Raw genomic sequence first — 19,368 nt, 5'->3', positions numbered from 1 at the left:
TATTGTCATCTCCTTCACTAATTGGTTTGTCTCTTCCTTCAAAAGGATTGACTGAGTTTCAACAGGCATGCAAGGCAAGTGGAGGCCCAGAGGACAGAAAGCTGCATAAGGCAGCACCACCGAGGGTTCAATATAAGGCCAACAAATGAATACCATTTATAACTTATGTCTTAAGTCATAAATGAAGAACATGAGCAATGTGATGGGGGGGATATTAATGGTTTCCAAGTATAGTGCGGGTTAGGCAGGGGTGGTTAAAAGGGAAAAACTGAAAACACTTCAGGATGAGGTGGTGAGGCGGTAAGTGGTTAGAAATGAGTCCTGCAAGGGGACTGGGTCAGTCTCTAAAGTTCTGTGAATATACAGGCAAAGATAGATGGTTTTATATAAAGGCAAGAGACAGAGAAAGTTTATAGTAATCAAATAGTGAACCAATACTGGGCATTGAAAGTAAAACACATCAGTAGATCATTATTCATCTTGATCCTGACTACCTGAATATAATGTAAATAAAATTTAGGATATGTTTTTAAATGCAGAAAAATTAAAAAAAAAAACTACTCGACTACAGAAAGATTTAAAGGGTTGGGATGTGGCTTAGTAAGAGATCACATACCTGTTTGTACAAGGCCCCACATTTAGCCTCAATTAAAAAAACAAAACAAATCAAAACAAAACCCTGCCTAATAAAAAGGAAGACTAGACTTAGGGTTGATTTTTAAAAATGACCCAAGTTGGAGCCCTGGTACCACATGGCCTTCTAAGAATCCCTTGTGAAACTCAGAAGATCCCCAGTATCACTGGACACAAATTACACTATGTCGCTGGACCTGAGCATTCAGTTCTTTTATCTGATTCATCAAGTATCACTGGGAGTGCTGGCTAGGTTCCCGAGCATGCACGGTACAGCAACTCCCAACCCATGGCCCTAGCAAATATCATCATTTGCTCTGGTATATTCTTCCTTCTAACTATTTTCTCTCTTTTTTCTTATTTGAACTGTCCCCTGTCCCCACCCCCCATTCCAATTCATTTTCCAAGGCTTTCAATTTTTCCACACTGTTTATTTGATTTTGTGTGCCATACATATTTTATTTGATATTTCTCAAACTTCAGGTCAAATAATTAAACTTGTCACACCTTACTTCTTTAGTCACTTTCATATATTTAGGATATAAACTGAGAATCTATAGCATCTGGAAAGGGTGTATCCAATGATTACAAAACTGAACTTTTTTCCTAGGAAGTTGAGCTCATGCCTTTTTTAAATCTGATAACTGAGTGTTATGTTACACAATTTGTTTATACACAGAAAATTAAGTCGCATATAGGCAATTCTACTGTTTTTTTTTTTTTGCTAATTCTACTAATTTCTACTAATTCAACTCTTACAGAGAGCTGTGATATCAATCACTTATCCTTATGCAATGAGTCAATTGGCAACACTCACCTTAAAAATATTTGTTACTCAGTTTAGTATATATAATATTTCCATATATTTAAAGCCTAATGTAAACTAGGGGCTGGAGTGATAGCACAGCCATTAGGCCATTTGCTTTGTACGAGGCCAACCTGGGTTTAATTCCTCCGTCCCTCGAGGAGAGCTCGGCAAGCTACCGAGAGTATCCTTCTCGCACGGCAGAGCCTGGCAAGCTACCCATGGCATATTTGATATGCCAAAAACAGTAACAACAAGTCTCACAATGAAGACGTTACTGGTGCCTGCTTGAGCAAATCGATGAGCAACAGGATGACAGTGACAGTAACAGTGTAAACCAGAAACTCTGATTTGGCACAAAGAATCCACAATTGTCATTAAAATCTCATTATGTGAAGACAGGGCAGGGAAGTTTCAGATGGACTTCTGGCTTTTCAAAGCAGATTCTGAGCATGGTGGGAATGAACCACAATATGGGAGAGATCTTGTCTCCATCGCCCTAAAATAGGGATAAAGTCAGTGCTGCACCACACTAATAGGGACACAGCAGTTGGAGAGACATGGATTAGAATCTGGGCCCTAACTAGTGGCCTTGAAATGTTAAGCATATCAGAAGTATTCAACCTTTTTATCCTTGTGGACCAGTGAAAATAGAAGAAACATTTGTGGACTGATGAAGCAATAAAAACAATTATTCATAATATAATATACTGTGTATCAGTTTTGTAATTTTTTTTATACAGGAGTCACTCCTGGTGGCGCACAGCAGTGGTCAGAACACCTGGATGTACCCAGGGGGGCTGTCAGGCCTGGGATAGAGCTGGGGACGCCCAACAAGTGCTCCACCACTGGAATGATCTTCCTGACTCATGTTTTAAATCTATTATTGCAAAATAAAATTCTATACTTCGAGAGCAGAAAACAAAATTCTCATTACAGAGTATCTTGAACTTTGAGGAAAGCAGTATATCGTTCAGATCATGTTAGGGTACGACCTGCAGCTGCTCCTTTCTGGTTCACATTATACTGGCGGCCGCAGCCACGTTTCACGCACACAGCACTGCCCTCACACCCACTCCAGTTCTCTATAGTTTCTATCACTGACAAGGCTTACAATTAAGCTATAGTAACTTTAAGAGGTGGCAATAGATGTCTGTGGGGTGATGGCTGAAAACCACTGGTATAAATCACTTAACCTCTCTGAGTTTCAATTCCTCCATCTGTAAATCTGCATAATTAAACCTGTCACATAAAATATCATACTAATCACACAAGATAATATTTGAGCTCCTCTAGGAACTCCTCTCCTTAACTTCTTCCTCTCTTCCTCACAATAACAACAACAACAACAACAAATATTTCATTGCACATTTGCTACAGGAACTGAAGTACCAGCGAGTTCGGTAGGTTGTCCAAGGTCCTACAGCTAGGAAAAAATGAGGAACAAGAAAGGTCCAGTATTTTACAGTTAGCATGTGCATCATGCATGGCAGCTTTCTTTTACTACTATTGTTTCTTCAATGTTGCACTGCTACTCTTCCACTCCTATTTAATATGACAATATACTGAAGACAGATTCTTCATCCCCACCCATGTTCACTACTGAATGACTATAGCCAAGACAGTGTCAGGCACATCAAATGAATCCAGGCCACAAACCAACTGTTGGTGGCCTTGGATTTATAACTACATCTTTGACTCTGCTTTTTCGACTGTGAATCCAGTACATTGAGCCCTGTCATTAGGATTATTGAGGCCCTAGTGGTTAGTTGCTAACATGCTCTTGTGGTGAAAATGACCACCCTCTTGTGAAGCTTGATTGGTTTGGTTTCCCTAATCTCTTTACTAAGTGAATCTTCTATGCTCCTGAAGTCAAATTCTTATTCAACAATGGACGACCTATAAGTGAAATGCATGTTTCATCATTTTAAACAAAGGAGAGAAAATTATATATATATTTATATATCATATATAAAATTATATATAGTTTTATGTTTTAAACTAAAGGTGTCTATTTCTTTTTTTGTAATAATTATTTTTGTGACAATAAACAAGACCTTAACTGCATTCATGTTTCAAAGCAACAAAAGAAACTCTTATTACTACACTCTGTTTCTCAAAGACAATTTTTAAAAATCATTCTCATGCCTTTGTGTCTAGTGCTAGGCAAAAGCAATGTCTTGAGGAAGTTTTTTCTCAATTCCAAAATGACCCAGACAACATGAAACATATGCAGATGCCTTCTGAAACTGAAATCTTTGCAAAGAACATCTGGCTTATCAATCTTTATAGTGGCACCATTTACTTTGAACAATTCTCTCAACCATTCTCCCAATGGTTGAATAATTATTACCATCTTCATACCTGTTAGGATTTTCTGTCCTTATCAAGAAGCAGTGTACTGTGATTTCAAAAGTATGGGGCTTACCGATGCACCGAGAGCCATCTGTTGAAGTTATGTATCCACGTGGACAAATGCAAAAATAGCTTCCCACGGTGTTGGAACATTCGCCAGTTTCACATATCCCAGGAACGATGCTGCACTCATCAATGTCTAATCAAGGGAAGGAGAAGACAATTCAGGAAAGGCCTTCATTAAATAGCTTTTAGAGGAGATTAAAAAAAAAATAGAGTATGTGAGCACTCCTGGTTGATTAGGTCAGATCATATAACCCCAAAGATACTCTTATTACAGGCCCTAAAGAATTTCTCACACGTATCTATGGGAACTGAGATGAAAGTAAATTCCCATGGCAGTAATACAAGGCCAACTAAAGCAAAACTCTATATCCCTTTTTTTCCTCAGATGCAATTTAAATTGGAAATAAGTAAGATGTCAATGTTTTAGTTTCCATTCTACATCAATTAAGGAATTATCCTACTAGAACCTTAAACAAGCACAGAAATTACATTTTAAAATATGAATAACTACATTAAAATTTAGAGCAAATTTTTGGTCTAATTTTTGAACCAATAAAAGGTAGTAAATATTTCTTTTTTTTTCCCCGTTTGGCTTCAGGATGTGTTTTTGTATGTACATCTGAATGTGGATATACACGAAATTCTGGGAATTAAACTTTAAATCTCAGATAATATAGCAACATGGCAAAAGGCAAAGCTGGCAGGCTTTGAAAAGTGTCCAATTTTCCTATTGTACCTCCCTGCACTGATCCACTCAGCTTTCCCCGTGCTGGGACCAGTCTATTCCCTTTCACATTAATGAAAGGTCTGCTTTCTTTTAAATTTCCCTTAGCACCAAAAACCTGGGCAATTTATATAAGCTCTAATGTACTTTTCTTCTAGTTCAATAAGCAGAGAGGGGTGGAAAGTCAAACAAAGCTCCTGTTAGGTACACAGGAAACTAGTTGCTAATAGATTTTTAAAGGAAATGAGCCTCTCAGCAGACAATTCAGCCAGCCGCAGTCGCCTCAGTCAGCTGTCCATTTTAAGAATTGAGGTAGCAAAGATGAATGAACACAGAGAACAATGACAGAAGCCATAACCATACATTGTTACTGAAAAGTAAACCTGAGCTTTCTGTTTCTTTTCTGCTGCATGTATTTTTTGGACATTATCAATAAAAATTACAGGCAAAATGATATTGTAAATCAAGAAATGCTAAACCTCACAATTAAAAAAAAAACAGTTGGCAACATCTCTGGATTCCTCAATGGGTTTATTCATTCTGGTTTTCCCCATTTATTCTGACAGGTCAGTATTGCCTATGAGCTATATCACGAAATAGTTTTATGCTGTGTGTCTTCTTGGAATGCTCTCATAAAAATTGGTTCCCAGATTCAAACATTTTCTGAAATTATATGTTCATTTGAGGCTTAATAGTTAGCCACTGAAGGCACTGTGGTACCAATCAACATCAACCAGTTTCCCAAGACAGACCAAAATTCTAACATGAATTGACTACATAAAGAGCAAATACTTAATGTGGTGAAAGAGTTACCATCAGACTTAATCCAAGAAAATAAAACCATGTGTGCAAAATTAGGACCTGTTGCATCTTGTGTTGCTATCTTAGTGCAGTGCATCTTAATACAAGGGAACATGGAATCAGTAAAGAAAGGAAACTAGAATAATATGATTTTAATCATCAGATGTACTAACCAGTCCCTTACGACAATACCAAAACAGGATCACACATAGCAGAGCAGCAAGCAGTACAGAAGGGAAGGATAGACCCTTGCTTCATCCTCTTACATCTAAACATATACCTACAATCAGGGCACTGATGGAGGCAAAGATTGAGTCAAATTCTTAAAAATTAGAACATTAAGTTACTCATTGAAGCATTCTTTTTTTTCCCAGGCATCTTATTTCTAAATAAAGAACTTCTTTGTTTTCTAACTCCAAATACCCTCAATGAGGACAAAAGAAGTAGAAAATTGAAATGCTTGACATTTTTCTTTTTTTTTTTCCAGAAGGAAAAAAACTAGCAGAAAGAACATGTGAAGTGATATTAAATTTATGGGTTAACATTTGATATTTTGTTGTATTAAAAAGTCCCATTTCACAATTCCATTAGAATCCTAAAAGGTTAAATTTCAGATAATCAAAATAAAGTATTCAGGAAAGTACTTAAATAATCTGTACGAGAACTATAAAGTTTTTAAATTTATTTTTTGAGTAAGATCTCAGCCTCAAATTTTAAAAATTAAAAAGTTAGTACTTTCTTTTTTCTTTCTGATTAACACCCTGCATTTCAGTGCAGTCATTGTTCAATATTTATCTGTCAATTTAATTTAGCATTTGCAGTTATGTTAAGATGATTGTATATCTATAGATCTTCTATAATACTACCTCTTTAAGACTTTATGTCAAAATAAAAATTGGAAGCAGTTATAAAGTGTATATTGCCTAGGTTATAATTAAGTACTCCTAATGATATCAAGTTTATTCAAGAAAAAAGCCAAGTCAGGTTCTGAATTCCTATGGTGCTTCTGTTCACATCCTCTTAAACTTAAAAAAACAAGTTCGTCAATTTGGAGACTTTTGGTCTGAAAAATAAGAAAAACGAATCCAAACTGACATTAATTGGAAATGTTTTAGCACGCATATTTGGAAGTCTAGAAGGGGCATAGACTTCATGACTGGTTTACGTCATTGTTGTTTGCTCAATGACTCTAGTTGGAGTTCCACATTAGACCTTCAACTTGGACACCTGGCATAAAAAATGCCTCTTTCAGTGCTTCTCTCCTAGGAAGGGGAAAAGTTTTCCCCTTAGCACAGGGCACCTTTGTCCTATTGTATTGAACTGAGTCACAAGTGAATTTCTGAATGGCCTCCTTCCTCCTTCTAGGAGATTATGTTGATTAGCACAGGCTTGAGTGTCCTTAACAGATCACTAAGGCAAGGGGAATGCAATTAGCTTCAAACTACTAAAAACAAAAACAAAACCTAAAAAACAGCATGGATGAGTATAGTTGAGGCATGGCGAGCCTTTGAGAATGCAAGAGAAATGGACAGAAGAAAGCCTATATATAGTAGGGTTTATGCAAATTAAATGTAAAGATCTTCAGGAAAAAAGAAAAGTAAGAAAACCCTCACAGAATCTCCTGTCCCCCGCACCTGGCTGTCTTCACCAGGGCCCCTCAAAGGGGGTGGGTTGAGTTTCCCTCCCTGCCCTAAGCAGAGCCCCGGCAGCGGAAGACCTCTGGAACCCAGACATAGCCATGCTCAAGACCACTCTCCACATGCTCAGACGAGCTTCACCCATGAAGGAACCAACAGAGGAACCCAGGTGTGTGGGACCCGGGGCTGAGATTTCCAAGCCTGTTCGAATCAGGACTGGGCCTCCTCCACCCAGATTCCCCATTTTCCAGTAGCTAGGCAGTCACACCCACAAACTGCCCCCAGCGATATGTAATCCCATCAATGGCCAAGATCCAGAGACTATAAAACAAAGCTCTTATTGTCTAGTTCTCCCTCTCTGAGAACCTGGCAAGCTACCGAGAGTATCCTGCCTACACAGTAGAGTCTGGCAAGCTCCCCATAATATATTCGATATGCCAAAAACAGTAACAATGATTGGTCTCATTCCCCTGACCCTGAAAGAGCCTCCAATGTGGCACCGTTGGGAAGGATGAGTAAAGAAAGGCTGCTAAATCTCAGGGCTAAGATGAATGGAGACACTACTGGTGCCTGCTCGAGCAAATCAATGAACAACGGGATGACAGTGATACAGTGAAGAAAACCTTGCTAGTTAGCCATATGTCAAACTCTGGAGATTCTTCCTAAAGAATCTGAATTAACTAGTGGCATTATATAAGCAATAAATATTTCAGAAAGACAATTCTTTACTTAATGAGGAAAGATAATAAATAATAAATAAATAAATATCTAGAAACAAATAAAGAGAGCTTGAAGTAAAGTTTATGATGAGAAGAACACTTATGTTAAGAGCTATATAAAGGGAATCCCCAACACACATTACCAATGGATATATAGTCTAGCTTGATTGACAAGGAAGATGACGATAGTGCTATTAACAGAGAAAAGGACTAGGAGTCAGCCTAAGAGACTGAGAAGGAAGCTAAGACTCAGGAGCTAAGAGTAAGACTGTGAAGGGAGGTGAAGGAAGAACACTGTCCAAAAGGAGGCAGTTAAGTGTACTGTGGAAGGGTAAAGAGAATCAAGAACTGGAAAGTGTTTAGTAATTCAAAGAAGTTGAACACAGGTTTTCTGAAAAAGAAAACTTGATCTAAGCAAAACCATCTGACAGATTTCTGACTGCCAAACCACATAACCTCATATTTGTCAACCAACATTTACAACATTTACTGTAAATCTTACTCTATGCAGAATATAATGAATAATTTAGTAAGTAGTGCTAAGTGTGATCTCAGATATCACTGAACTCAAAGAACACTGCCCTAGAGTCTGTCAATTCCAATATGTACATGTCAGACATAAGCACAGTCCATTTAGTAATCGTGTTATCGAGAACTCAGAATAAATAAAACAAGAAATTTCTCTTTAAAAAGTGTTCTTAGAATATTTTATTTCCATCCATGCCAAAAACTATATGTTTTTAGTCTATTCTGCATTTTTTTGGTATAGGAAAAGTCACTGAAAGAATATATGTGTAGTCACTGAAAGCATATCAGTATACTATTTGAAATTATGAACATTTATGTCTAAATTTTATGTGTAATAAAATATTTTAAGCTCTTACAAGAAAAGATATTACTGAAATGATAAAAAATAAAAGATTATGGTTAACTTTCCCTTTATAATTTTGAAAGCATGTTGTGGGTCAACTAAGAATTTTATTGCATATTTCCAAATAGCTTAATTGAAACACAATTTAGTTGTATGGTGATACAATCTCTGAATATAAAATTCCAGGGCATTTAGTATTCATAAGGTTGTGAATTTACATTCTTCTAACTTAAAATCTACCCTGTTAGCATGTTAACAGTTATTCTATTCCCCCCAGCTTTTTTTTTTTCTTTTTGGGTCACACCAGGCGATGCACAGGGGTTAGTCCTTGCTTTTCACTCAGGAATTACTCCTGGCGGTGCTTGGGGAACCATATGGGATTCTGGGAATTAAATCCGGGTCGGCTGAGTGCAAGGCAAATGCACTACCCGCTGTACTATAGCTCCAGCCTATGTCACCACCCCCATTTTAAGCAGTAATTAATATATGATTAAGGAGAACTTACTAAATCCTGTATATTTTCCTGCTCTAGACATAGTTTTATTGCTTGAATAATAAAATATATATTCTTTTATGATAGGCTTCTTTTATTTAGCATGTTTTCAAAATGTATTTACTTACCACTTGATGTTTGGATAAAAAGGAATCACCTGTACAAAGATGGTCTGTATGTAAGTTATATATAGAAACACATATACATACAGGATCTTAGGTGTAGCAGCCGTACTATCTACGTGGCATGTGGTTTGTATACGTATCCTCTCTCATATTCTCACAGTGACTAAATTGCCTACAGACACACTTGTCACAACATATTCGTGATAGCAGCGCCTGGCTGTACTTATTTCTAACTGCTAAACAATATTCCAGAGCATGGATATACCACATTTTATTTATCCATTCATGAACTGATGGTAAAATGTGTTGTTTTTATTTTTTCAGTCATTATGAATATTTGAGCACAAGCTTTGTGAGGATTTTTAAAAAAAATCTCACTTATCTATAAGTGAAAATGCTAAGTCATATAGTAACTCTGTTTCTTATTAAGAATTTGTCAAATTTGTTTTCCAAAACAGCCTTACTATTTTACATTTCCCACTAGAAATGTATGAGGTTCAGATTTCTCCACATCCTTGCCAATACTCATTATCTTTTTTATTATAATGGTGTTAAATGTTCTCACATAACTTTGGTTTGTGTCTCCCTAATATGAGTAACAACACTGAGCACATTTTTATGTAGTTATTAGTCTTTTACCTATATTCTTTGTAAACATGTCTTCAATTATTTCAATTATACTCCATTATATTAATTTTATACGTAAACTTATTATAATTTTAAAAATAACCCAAAAGAATACTTTATATATGTCCCATAACTTCTATGTTGTTTACACATGAATTTCCATATGAACCATAGGATCAGATAATTCATTTCAGGAAAAAAAATGACAATTTGGGATTTTGATAGATGTTATTCCATCCATAGAAATGCACAGTTTTCAGAAAGAAAGGACAGACATACAATGACTGCACTCATTTGAGGAATATAAAATAACACAGTATGAGACTGACACCCAAGGACAGTAGACACAAGGGTCAGAAATATTGTTCCATAGTCAGAAGCCTCCTCATGAGCTGAAGGAAAAGGCAGTTGAAATAGAGAAGAGATCACTAAATCAATGATGGTTGGAGGAATGGGATGGGAGATGTGTGCTGAAAGTAGATAAAGGACCAAACGTGATAGCCTCTCAGTATCTATACTGCAAACCATAATGTCCAAAAGCAGAGAGAGTGTATGGGAGAAATTGTCTGCCATAGAGGCAGGGGGAGGGCTGAGATGGGGGGACGGGATACTGGGGACACTGGTGTGGAAAATATGCACTGGTGGAGGAATGGGTGTTCAATCATTGTATGACTGAAACTCAAATATGAAAGCTTTGTAACTATATCTCATGGTGATACAATAAATATATATATAATATATTTAGATTATTGTACTGTATCTTTTCGAATTTTCTGGACTTGATAATTATAGTATAGCTATATTAGATAGTAACATATTTTTAGAAAGAATATGCTTAAAAAGAGGGACAAAGACTATGTCAGCAGTTCTCTAAACAAAGCAATATAGACAATATACATATGCAATTTTTTGTGTCTGTATAAAAGATGTTTATATTTGTGAATTTTTGATTATTGTGCATAAGAATTTTTTACCCTCCTCTATCTTAACTACCCTCCACCCCAAGATAGAGGAGGGTCCATTATGACAATGATCAGTGAACAAGAACTAAAGGTTGAAAGTAGGTAAAGGGATATACATGATAACCTTTCAGCATCTTTATTACAAACCATAATGCCCAAAATGAGAGAGAGAAAGAGAAAGAGAAAGAAGTGCCTGTCATAGAGGCAGGCTGGGGTGGGGGGTGGTTTAGGGGTGGGAGGAGAGAAACTGTGGCCATTGATGCTGGAAAATTACATTAGTGGAGGGATGGGTGTTGGAACATTGCATCACTGCAATCCAATTATGAACAGCTTTGTGATGCTTTATTTTATGGTGATTCAACATAAAAATTAATATTAAAAAAATAAATGCAAAGTTTTATATCCATAGAAATGCAAAGTTTTATGTCTTCACAAAATGTGCTATTAAGTATTACAGTTTAAGTTAAAGTGTTATATTACTAAGCATTTTGTTTATTGTTGATTTTATTATAAATGAAATTATTTTATTAGCTTCTTTTCAGAATATTCCCTGCTAGTTTCTGAAAATATAATTTATTTTTACATAATGATTATCACCAATCCTGATGAATGAATTTACTGTATTTCACAGCTTTTCCTAACTTAGTAAATACCTCTTTCATTGTAGTTGATAACTTACCCATTAAAAGCTGTAACTTGCAAACAGTTTCTTTCCAACTTGGATTCTTTCTGGTTTTTTTTTTTTCTTGCTTAATTGTCCTGTCTGATAATAAATTGTTGAATAGAAATCCCGAAGTCCTGAGTGTGAACATGTGCTTTGTTCTGCTTATGGGAAATATTTATTCTGCTGCTGCTAAGGATAATGTTAGTTATAGTTTTTCTTCAAAAATGCCCTTTATTGGGTTGAGGGTGTTCTTTTTCATTCCTAATTTGCTGATAATTTTTATCATGAAGTATTTGAGCTGTTTTTCCAGATGTTTGCTACATCTGTTACTATGATCATGTGACTTCTGTTTTTCTTCTATTTGTCTGCTGTAGTACTTGATTTTATATTCATAATTGACCCTGCCTTCCTAGGATAAATCTTAACTGATATTGATACACAGAACTATTTATGTGAGGCTGGGTTCATTGTGCTTATGTTTGATGAAGGATAAATTCTTGTGAACATTTGCAATTATATCCATAAGAGCTATTCATCTGTAGTTTTCCTTTCTTGTGTTTTCTTTGGCTTTGGTATTTGGGTGATGATACCAAGCTCAGAGAATGAATTGACGCATTCCAACTTACTTTATTTGTGAAAAAAAAGTTTATGAATCAACACTTTTTGAATATTTCAAGGAATTTATCACTGAAGTCACCTGGAATTTTTGGTGGGAAATTTTATAACTACTAACTTGATTTCTTTACTTACTACATCACATTATTATAAAGGGAGAAGTTCTTCCAGAGTTGGAATCCAAACAAAAGAACTATTATGAACCAAAGTATAGAGTGACCAGCTCAAAGAAAGTAATAAAAAATTAACATTTCTGATGAGCTGAGACTATTTCTTAAAGGAGTATAAATACAGTACAGGTAAATTTATAAAGTTAGAAAGCATTCTAGGAAATACATTTCACTGCTCTCTTGCAATGATGAAGAAACCGAGCCATTAGGGAAAAAAATGGAGAATTTTGCCTTTAGTAAATGCCAATGTTGAAGAATGGGACTCAGTTTAGAACGAGGTCAAGGACAGGAGAGTTAATGACAAAGTCCAAGTTCCTATAAATATGGTTGCAGCAAAGAGAAAAGAATAATAAAAGGAGTATCCTGAAGCAAAATTAAGAACAGTAATGGGTGAACAAGACTTCATTTTAAGCTAATATTAATAGAATCAGTAAAATAAAGATATATGAAAAAGTGATGAGTTTTCAGTTAATAATGTCCACAAAACAGTCAAAAATTCAGGATAGGTTTTTAGAAAAGTTTTTGGCACTTACAGATATAGATAGTCAAAAGAAACAATGTGAATAAAAGCAGTAAAGAGAATATGAGAGAAAATCATTAAACATAGTTGCCTAGGAAAATACTTATTTAAAATAAGAGAAGCAGGCTAACAATAAAGAAAAAGGTCACCAGCATTACTGAAAAATTATTTATGGACAGAGCAATGGTACAGAGGGTAAAGCATTTGCTCTGCACACTCACGAGCTATGTTCTATCCTTGGGACCACATATGGCACAGAGCCAGGAGTAAACCCTGGGCACTGCTGGATGTGGCCCTGCCCCCGTCAAAAATAAAAAAGCTATTTAAAATTTTAAAGAAGTCAAAAATAGTGGACAGAATAAAAGCACGCATGTGCTATCAGAAATCCTAATCCCTACTAAGCCTAGAATGTTTGCCTATGTGACAAAGGGAAATAAAGATGGCTGATTAAGATCAGCTGATTTTGAGGTGGTGAATTCATCCTAGAGCATCCTTCCTACACCCAGTGTAAACAGGGGCCCCTAGAAGAGGGAAGAGGAGGCAAATGTATCATATTCTAGGGATATGAAGGTTCTGTACATCTAACTTTGAAGAGAAGGGAACTCAGGCCAAGGAACGAAGAGAGCTTCTAAAAGTTAGAAAATTCAAGATGATACTCCTATAGACATAGAAAAAAAATGCAATTCTGCCACATCTTAATTTCAGACTTGTGGGATCACAGGGTCCACAATTGAAAGATAATCAATCTATGTTGTGTTACATCACTAAGTTTAACATCAAACTTAAAAATGATCTACATTTTTTTCTCTTTCTTGAGAACTCAATGTAATCTAGGGAATATCCTTACCAGGTAGTAAAACTAATTTGACCAAGGTCACTGAGTGGCCTTTGCACATTACTTATACTAAATTTGTACATGTACAACTGACCCCTACCCCTACAAATGGAATGTAGTTATCTCTCCAGGGTTTCCTATCTCGGTGGTCAGCTGCCTATTAGTTATGCATACTTTAGATATCACAGTTATCTCAAGCTCACTAAGTTTACACTGCCTCTTTAATTCCAATGCTTCCACTCTACATGTACCTTCAGCATTTCTCAGATTCTTTATCTCTGCAGTTGGCCCAACCATCCATTCTCCTGCACAAGACATAAATCTGGGTACCGCTCTTCATACCTCCCTTCCTTGATACACCTCACAAAGTCATCTGGATGAATTCTATTTCCTAAGTATCTTTACTTGCACCCACACTTTCTGCATTCAACACCATTTTCTCTCCTCCTGGTTCTTAGGATAATTTTCATTAATATATACCTACTTTTAATTTGTTCCGCTTCAACTGTTTTTTTCACATTAGAGGCACAGTGATCCGCTGTTTGAATCCTTTGTCTTTCAGGATCAAATTCCTGCTAACCTCACATTTCTCTTTCAATTTTTTTTCTTTTTTCTTTCCTTCTTTCTTCCTTCCTTCCTTCCTTCCTTCCTTCCTTCTTTCTTTCTTTCTTTCTTTCTTTCTTTCTTTCTTTCTTTCTTTCTTTCTTTCTTTCTTTCTTTCTTTCTTTCTTTCTTTTCTTTGTTTTTTTTCCTTTTTGGGTCACACCTGGCGATGCACAGGGGTTACTCCTGGCTCTGCACTCAGGAATTACTCCTGGCGGTACTCAGGGGACCATATGGGATGCTGGGAATCGAACCCCAGTTGGCCCCGTGCAAGGCAAACGCCTTCCTACTGTACTATCACTCCAGTCCTCTCTACGTTTTCTGATTTGGACACATTTAGTTTCTCAAACAAATCATGGCTTCTCTGGCCTTTTCTGGTGTGTACTGTGTTCTTCCCTCTGTCTGGAGATCAATATTCTATCACATTTTTAGCTTGTTTTAGCTTATTTATGTTATGCTACAATGGTCATTTTCATGTGGAACTCCTCCAGACTTTTCTTCTCTATGCTCCCTTTCCACCCTATACTACTTATGCCTTAGGATTTATCACACCATATTGTAGCACTGTCGCCCTGTTGTCCTGTTATTTATCGATTTACTCCAGCGGGCACCAGTAACGTCTCCATTGTGAGACTTATTGTTACTGTTTTTGGCATATCGAATACAACATGGGTAGCTTGCTAGGCTCTGCCGTGCGGGTGGGATACTCTTGGTAGCATGCTGGGCTCTCCGAGAGGGACAGAGGAATAGAACCCGGGTCGGCTGCATGCAAGGCAAATGCCCTACCCACTGTGCTATCGCTCCAGTTCATCACACCATATTACCACTGCATAATTCTGACTTTCTGGCAAACTACTGGGGGAATAACTCCAGGAAAACCCTAGTTTCAGCACTACTCACTGCTCTGCAATTGTATTTCTGGCTCAAGGAAATGCCTGTCTTGTATTCTGAAAGCAGTTGGTCTTGAAGTTTTCCCTTATGTGCCATATGTTCTAGCTAGAAGTTCGGCACTGGACTACCAAACCATTGTGACCACAAATCACAATCTGCTTGTCTTGTAAGCTGTGTTTCAGGTGATTCTTACACAGGTTAAGGATTAAGGTTTGGTTACATCTGTATTTATTTCATCAGAAAAACTGAAGTTCTTTGACAGAAACTTAATTCATGACATTTTATGAACCAACACATCCTCACTTTACATCTTGCCTTTGAAGTGTTGTCTAAACTTTCTAGAGCAAAATGTTAAGCTGTCACTTAATTCCATCAGCTCTCTCATGTTCTCTTTTCTCTTGTTATTAACTGGTTCCGCTTCTAACTTTTCTCTTTTCTGATTTTTCCTTACATATCAAGTCTATCATAAAATAACTGATAACAAAACCTCTGTCCTCCTTTACTTTGAACACTCTTTACTCTCTTTTAAATGTTGCCTTTTATTTTCTATAGTTGAAATAACCAGATTATAATAATATCAATGTTTATTTTTTAGTGTAAATGTAGTAACATCACCAAGGTATATACAAACCCTTCTACTTCTCAAAGTTTAAATTGATATACTATTGATTTTTAAATAGCAGCATCAATATTACTGATATATACTTGCTGTTTTGTTACACCATGCCTTCTGGCAATGTCAGAATCCCTCCACCATTATCCCTACATTCCTTTTTTTTGCACACCACCCTCTCTGGCACAAGCCACAGTATCCACAGATCACAATTCTTCTGGCCATAGGTCAAGGTTTGTTTCACTGGAGACCACTAATGCCCTGCTTTGTTTTGTTATATTCTGCATATCAGCAAAATCATCTGGTATTAGTCTTTTTCCTTATGACTCACTTCACTTAGCTTGACACCCTCCAATTCCATCCAAGATGCAGCAAAGTGCAAGATTTCATCTTTTCTCATAGCTGTCATTCCATTTCTTTCTGATTTCCATCACTGTAAAGGTTCTTGAAAGCTTGGACTATATCAGCAATCTAATTTTTCATCACTTATTTATTACCTTTTTGTAAAAGAGCCTTTGTTCTTGAGTCTCTAATAGTCTTGACTATTCTTATTGGCTCTCTTTCTTAAAATATTGTTTCTTGATATATTCGTTTACTAACACCACAGTTACATATCACCACAAAACAAAAGGAGAGAGAGGGCAGTAGCTCAAAAAAATGTATAAGGGTAGATTTTTATAAAAGAGTGATCACAAATAGCAATTTTATATATATTTATAGTGGTATAATGTATAATAGAGGACAAAACCTGTTCTGTTCTGTAATATCAATATTCTATATTATTCCAGATTGCCACTGTAGCGTGACAACATATACTTTCTTGATTCTGCTTTTTTTCTGCTTCTGATCTAAGGAAATTCTATATCATAATTTCTCTGTATGATACATTAATTCTCTGTATGATACATTCTCTGTATGATACTACTAATAGGCAATAAAGGAACTTGTTAAGAGTTCTTTTTCTGTTGAGACTAAGTATTTTGCAAGGGGCTACATTTATATTCAAGTAATAAATATTGTCTTTTTTCTTAACACTAATTTTAACTAATTCAGGCACAAAGTGAAGATGTTAAAAGGCTATCCCACTACTGTGCTTTTTAACATTATGAGAATTATTGCACTGCACTGTCCACTGTCCTCCCATTGTTCATCGATTTGCTTGAGTGGGCACCAGTAATGTCTCCATCGCGAGACTCATTGTTACTGTTTTTTGGCATATTGAATATGCCACGGGTAGCTTGCCAGCCTCTGCCATGAGGAGAGATACTCTCAGTAGCTTGCTGGGCTCTCTAAGAGGGACAGAGGAATCGAACCTGGGACGGCCACATTCAAGGCAAATGCCCTACCTGCTGTGCTATCGCTCCACCCGATGACAATTATTGAGGCATTATTTACATTTCAAAATAAATTAAAGTTACTGATAACATAACCAAAACAAGCTTAAAATTTTGGCCTGATCCCTACACTTCTTGGAAAGCATAGCTGTTTACCAGCAGTCACTTTTTCTTTCTTTCCTTTCTTTTCCCCATCTCAACTCAGTGTGAAAACATTCTATCATGTTGCTTGTCCAAACTTAAAACTTGAAACAAGGCATTGAAACACTAAGAACAATGTCGGGGATATGGAAATAACCCTGATTTTTATAGAGAGATGAACAGATAAAGACGCTGTCATATATATACACAATGGAATATTTTGCAGCTCGAAGTAAAGATGAAATCAAGGGCAATTCACCCTGCCCTTAGGTGGAATTACAGGGCATAATGTTTACTGAGACAGAGGGAGAAGGATAAATACTGAATGACCTCACTCACCTGCGGTTTACATAAAAATATATAGGGTAATAGACAGAACTGAATGATAATGAAGTCTTGGCCTTCTATCACAAGACTGAGACTACCAAGCAAAGAATGAGGGCTGGAAAGGAATGAAGAGGTGAACTAGAAATAATATAAGAACAACACTGCAGGGCATCAGGGACTGGTGGTGATGAGGTGCAATCACTTTGTACACCAAAACCAAAAATGGTTAACACATTTTGTAACCTTGTTACCTAAGCCATAATAAAAATAACTTAGAAAATGAAATATCAAGAGAAGATGAAATTTTTTTACAAATCTTAAAATTCTGAAGACAAAAATAATACACAATTTCTTAGGAACATACATTTTAGGATTGAACGATGAGCTATCAAAACTATGCCCTTCAGAATCTGCCTTTTCATCCCCCATATCTTCAAGAACTGCCTAACATAGTAGTACAGAAAAATTAAACTGAAAGTCTCCCTTAATGCCGGGTAAAACCTACCATTTCAATAACACAAAAATCAGGAAATTCCAAAGTTAAATTTACTATAACCATTTAGACTTGGCAAAGATACAAGAATTTAGTATTTTTGATCCCATTTTTCTTGTTAAGCATCAGCAGTATATTAAGATGTAATCAAAAAACCCTCAGGATTTAAAAATGTATCCTGGCAAATGTAACAAGAACTCAATTTAAGAAATCTTGATCTTTCATCAATGCTTTAGTTATATAGTCACTGATTTTGTATCTTCTAAATAAATGGCAATAAGTAAAAAGGAAATGTCCTACATTCTATTATGGAATTATTATATAAATATTCATTAGCTTTTTCTTCTTTAAATACTTACTGCCATAAAAGGAAACAAACTAAAAAATAGTACTGCTCAATCATGAAAACACATAGTATGTACAATGTTTATAATGGGAGTTAATCTTTAATTGGTACCGCTGTACTACAATATTTGGTTTCTGGGGCTTGATTTGCTTGATTAATTGACCTGAGTTGATATATTCCATTGATATATATCGTTTAAATTCAATAAGGAACACATGGAACTACAATGTATTTGTGTCGGTACACATACACTTGAGTTGTGTGTGAGTACAGAGAGGCAGAGAGGTCATTCTTAAGCCTTTCATGTTCTCAGGCAGTGATGGAAGAGCACACACTTAACAACTAGCATTCTCTGAATGAAGTAACCAATCCAAAATAGCTGAGAGGGAAAACTCCAAAAACCGGGACTGGGCCTGACTGGGGTCACATTTTGGGCTAATAAAGCATGGATGTGTTCATACTACATGCTTACATAATTGCGTTATATTACAGGAAGAAATTGTTGCATATTCAAAAGAACCTATCTGGACAATTTTAAAGCACACCAAAATATCTCTGGGGTTTTCATTAGGACTTGGCAAGATCTCCAATGTTTGGCATTTACTTTTCCTTAAATTACTCAGAAACACCTGTTGGAATGATTTTTGCAAAAGTGAGCCTTTTGTCTACAGAATTAAACTTACACATTAGGAAGTTGGAAACATTTATAGTAGTTTCACATAAATAGATAGACTACAAGATATTATGCATTTAAATCACTGGCCTGCACACAGAAGGTAATGTGTAACCTCTCATTGCCATTTTACGTCGTTCTTGTAACCAGTTCTTTTTTTTTAATTAAAAAAATCTGTTTCTTGAACTTAGGAAATCTCACACTTTCTCATAGATAGATATGAGAATATCTACCTTTATAGATAGAAAAAATGTCCACCGAGATCCAATAGTCACATATCTCTTGCTTCAGGTTACTGCATTTGGTAGTTTCTGTTATGAATTCT

At 36.1% G+C, this 19,368-nt stretch overlaps 1 protein-coding gene across 1 annotated transcript in view; it reads right to left on the bottom strand.

Moving 5' to 3' along the window:
• FBN2 (fibrillin 2) overlaps nucleotides 1-19,368 on the bottom strand; it is a 276,352-nt gene that overhangs the window by 145,483 nt on the left and 111,501 nt on the right. Inside the window, exon 8 of the mRNA XM_004609828.2 lies at nucleotides 3,867-3,992. Within this exon, the coding sequence (XP_004609885.2) occupies nucleotides 3,867-3,992 (126 nt within the window). The remainder of the gene's footprint in view (nucleotides 1-3,866; nucleotides 3,993-19,368) is intronic.

The sequence above is a fragment of the Sorex araneus genome, chromosome 6 (genome assembly GCF_027595985.1).
Source record: "Sorex araneus isolate mSorAra2 chromosome 6, mSorAra2.pri, whole genome shotgun sequence".
NCBI classification, from domain to species: domain Eukaryota; kingdom Metazoa; phylum Chordata; class Mammalia; order Eulipotyphla; family Soricidae; genus Sorex; species Sorex araneus.
This window is presented reverse-complemented; position numbering and strand designations above follow the sequence as displayed.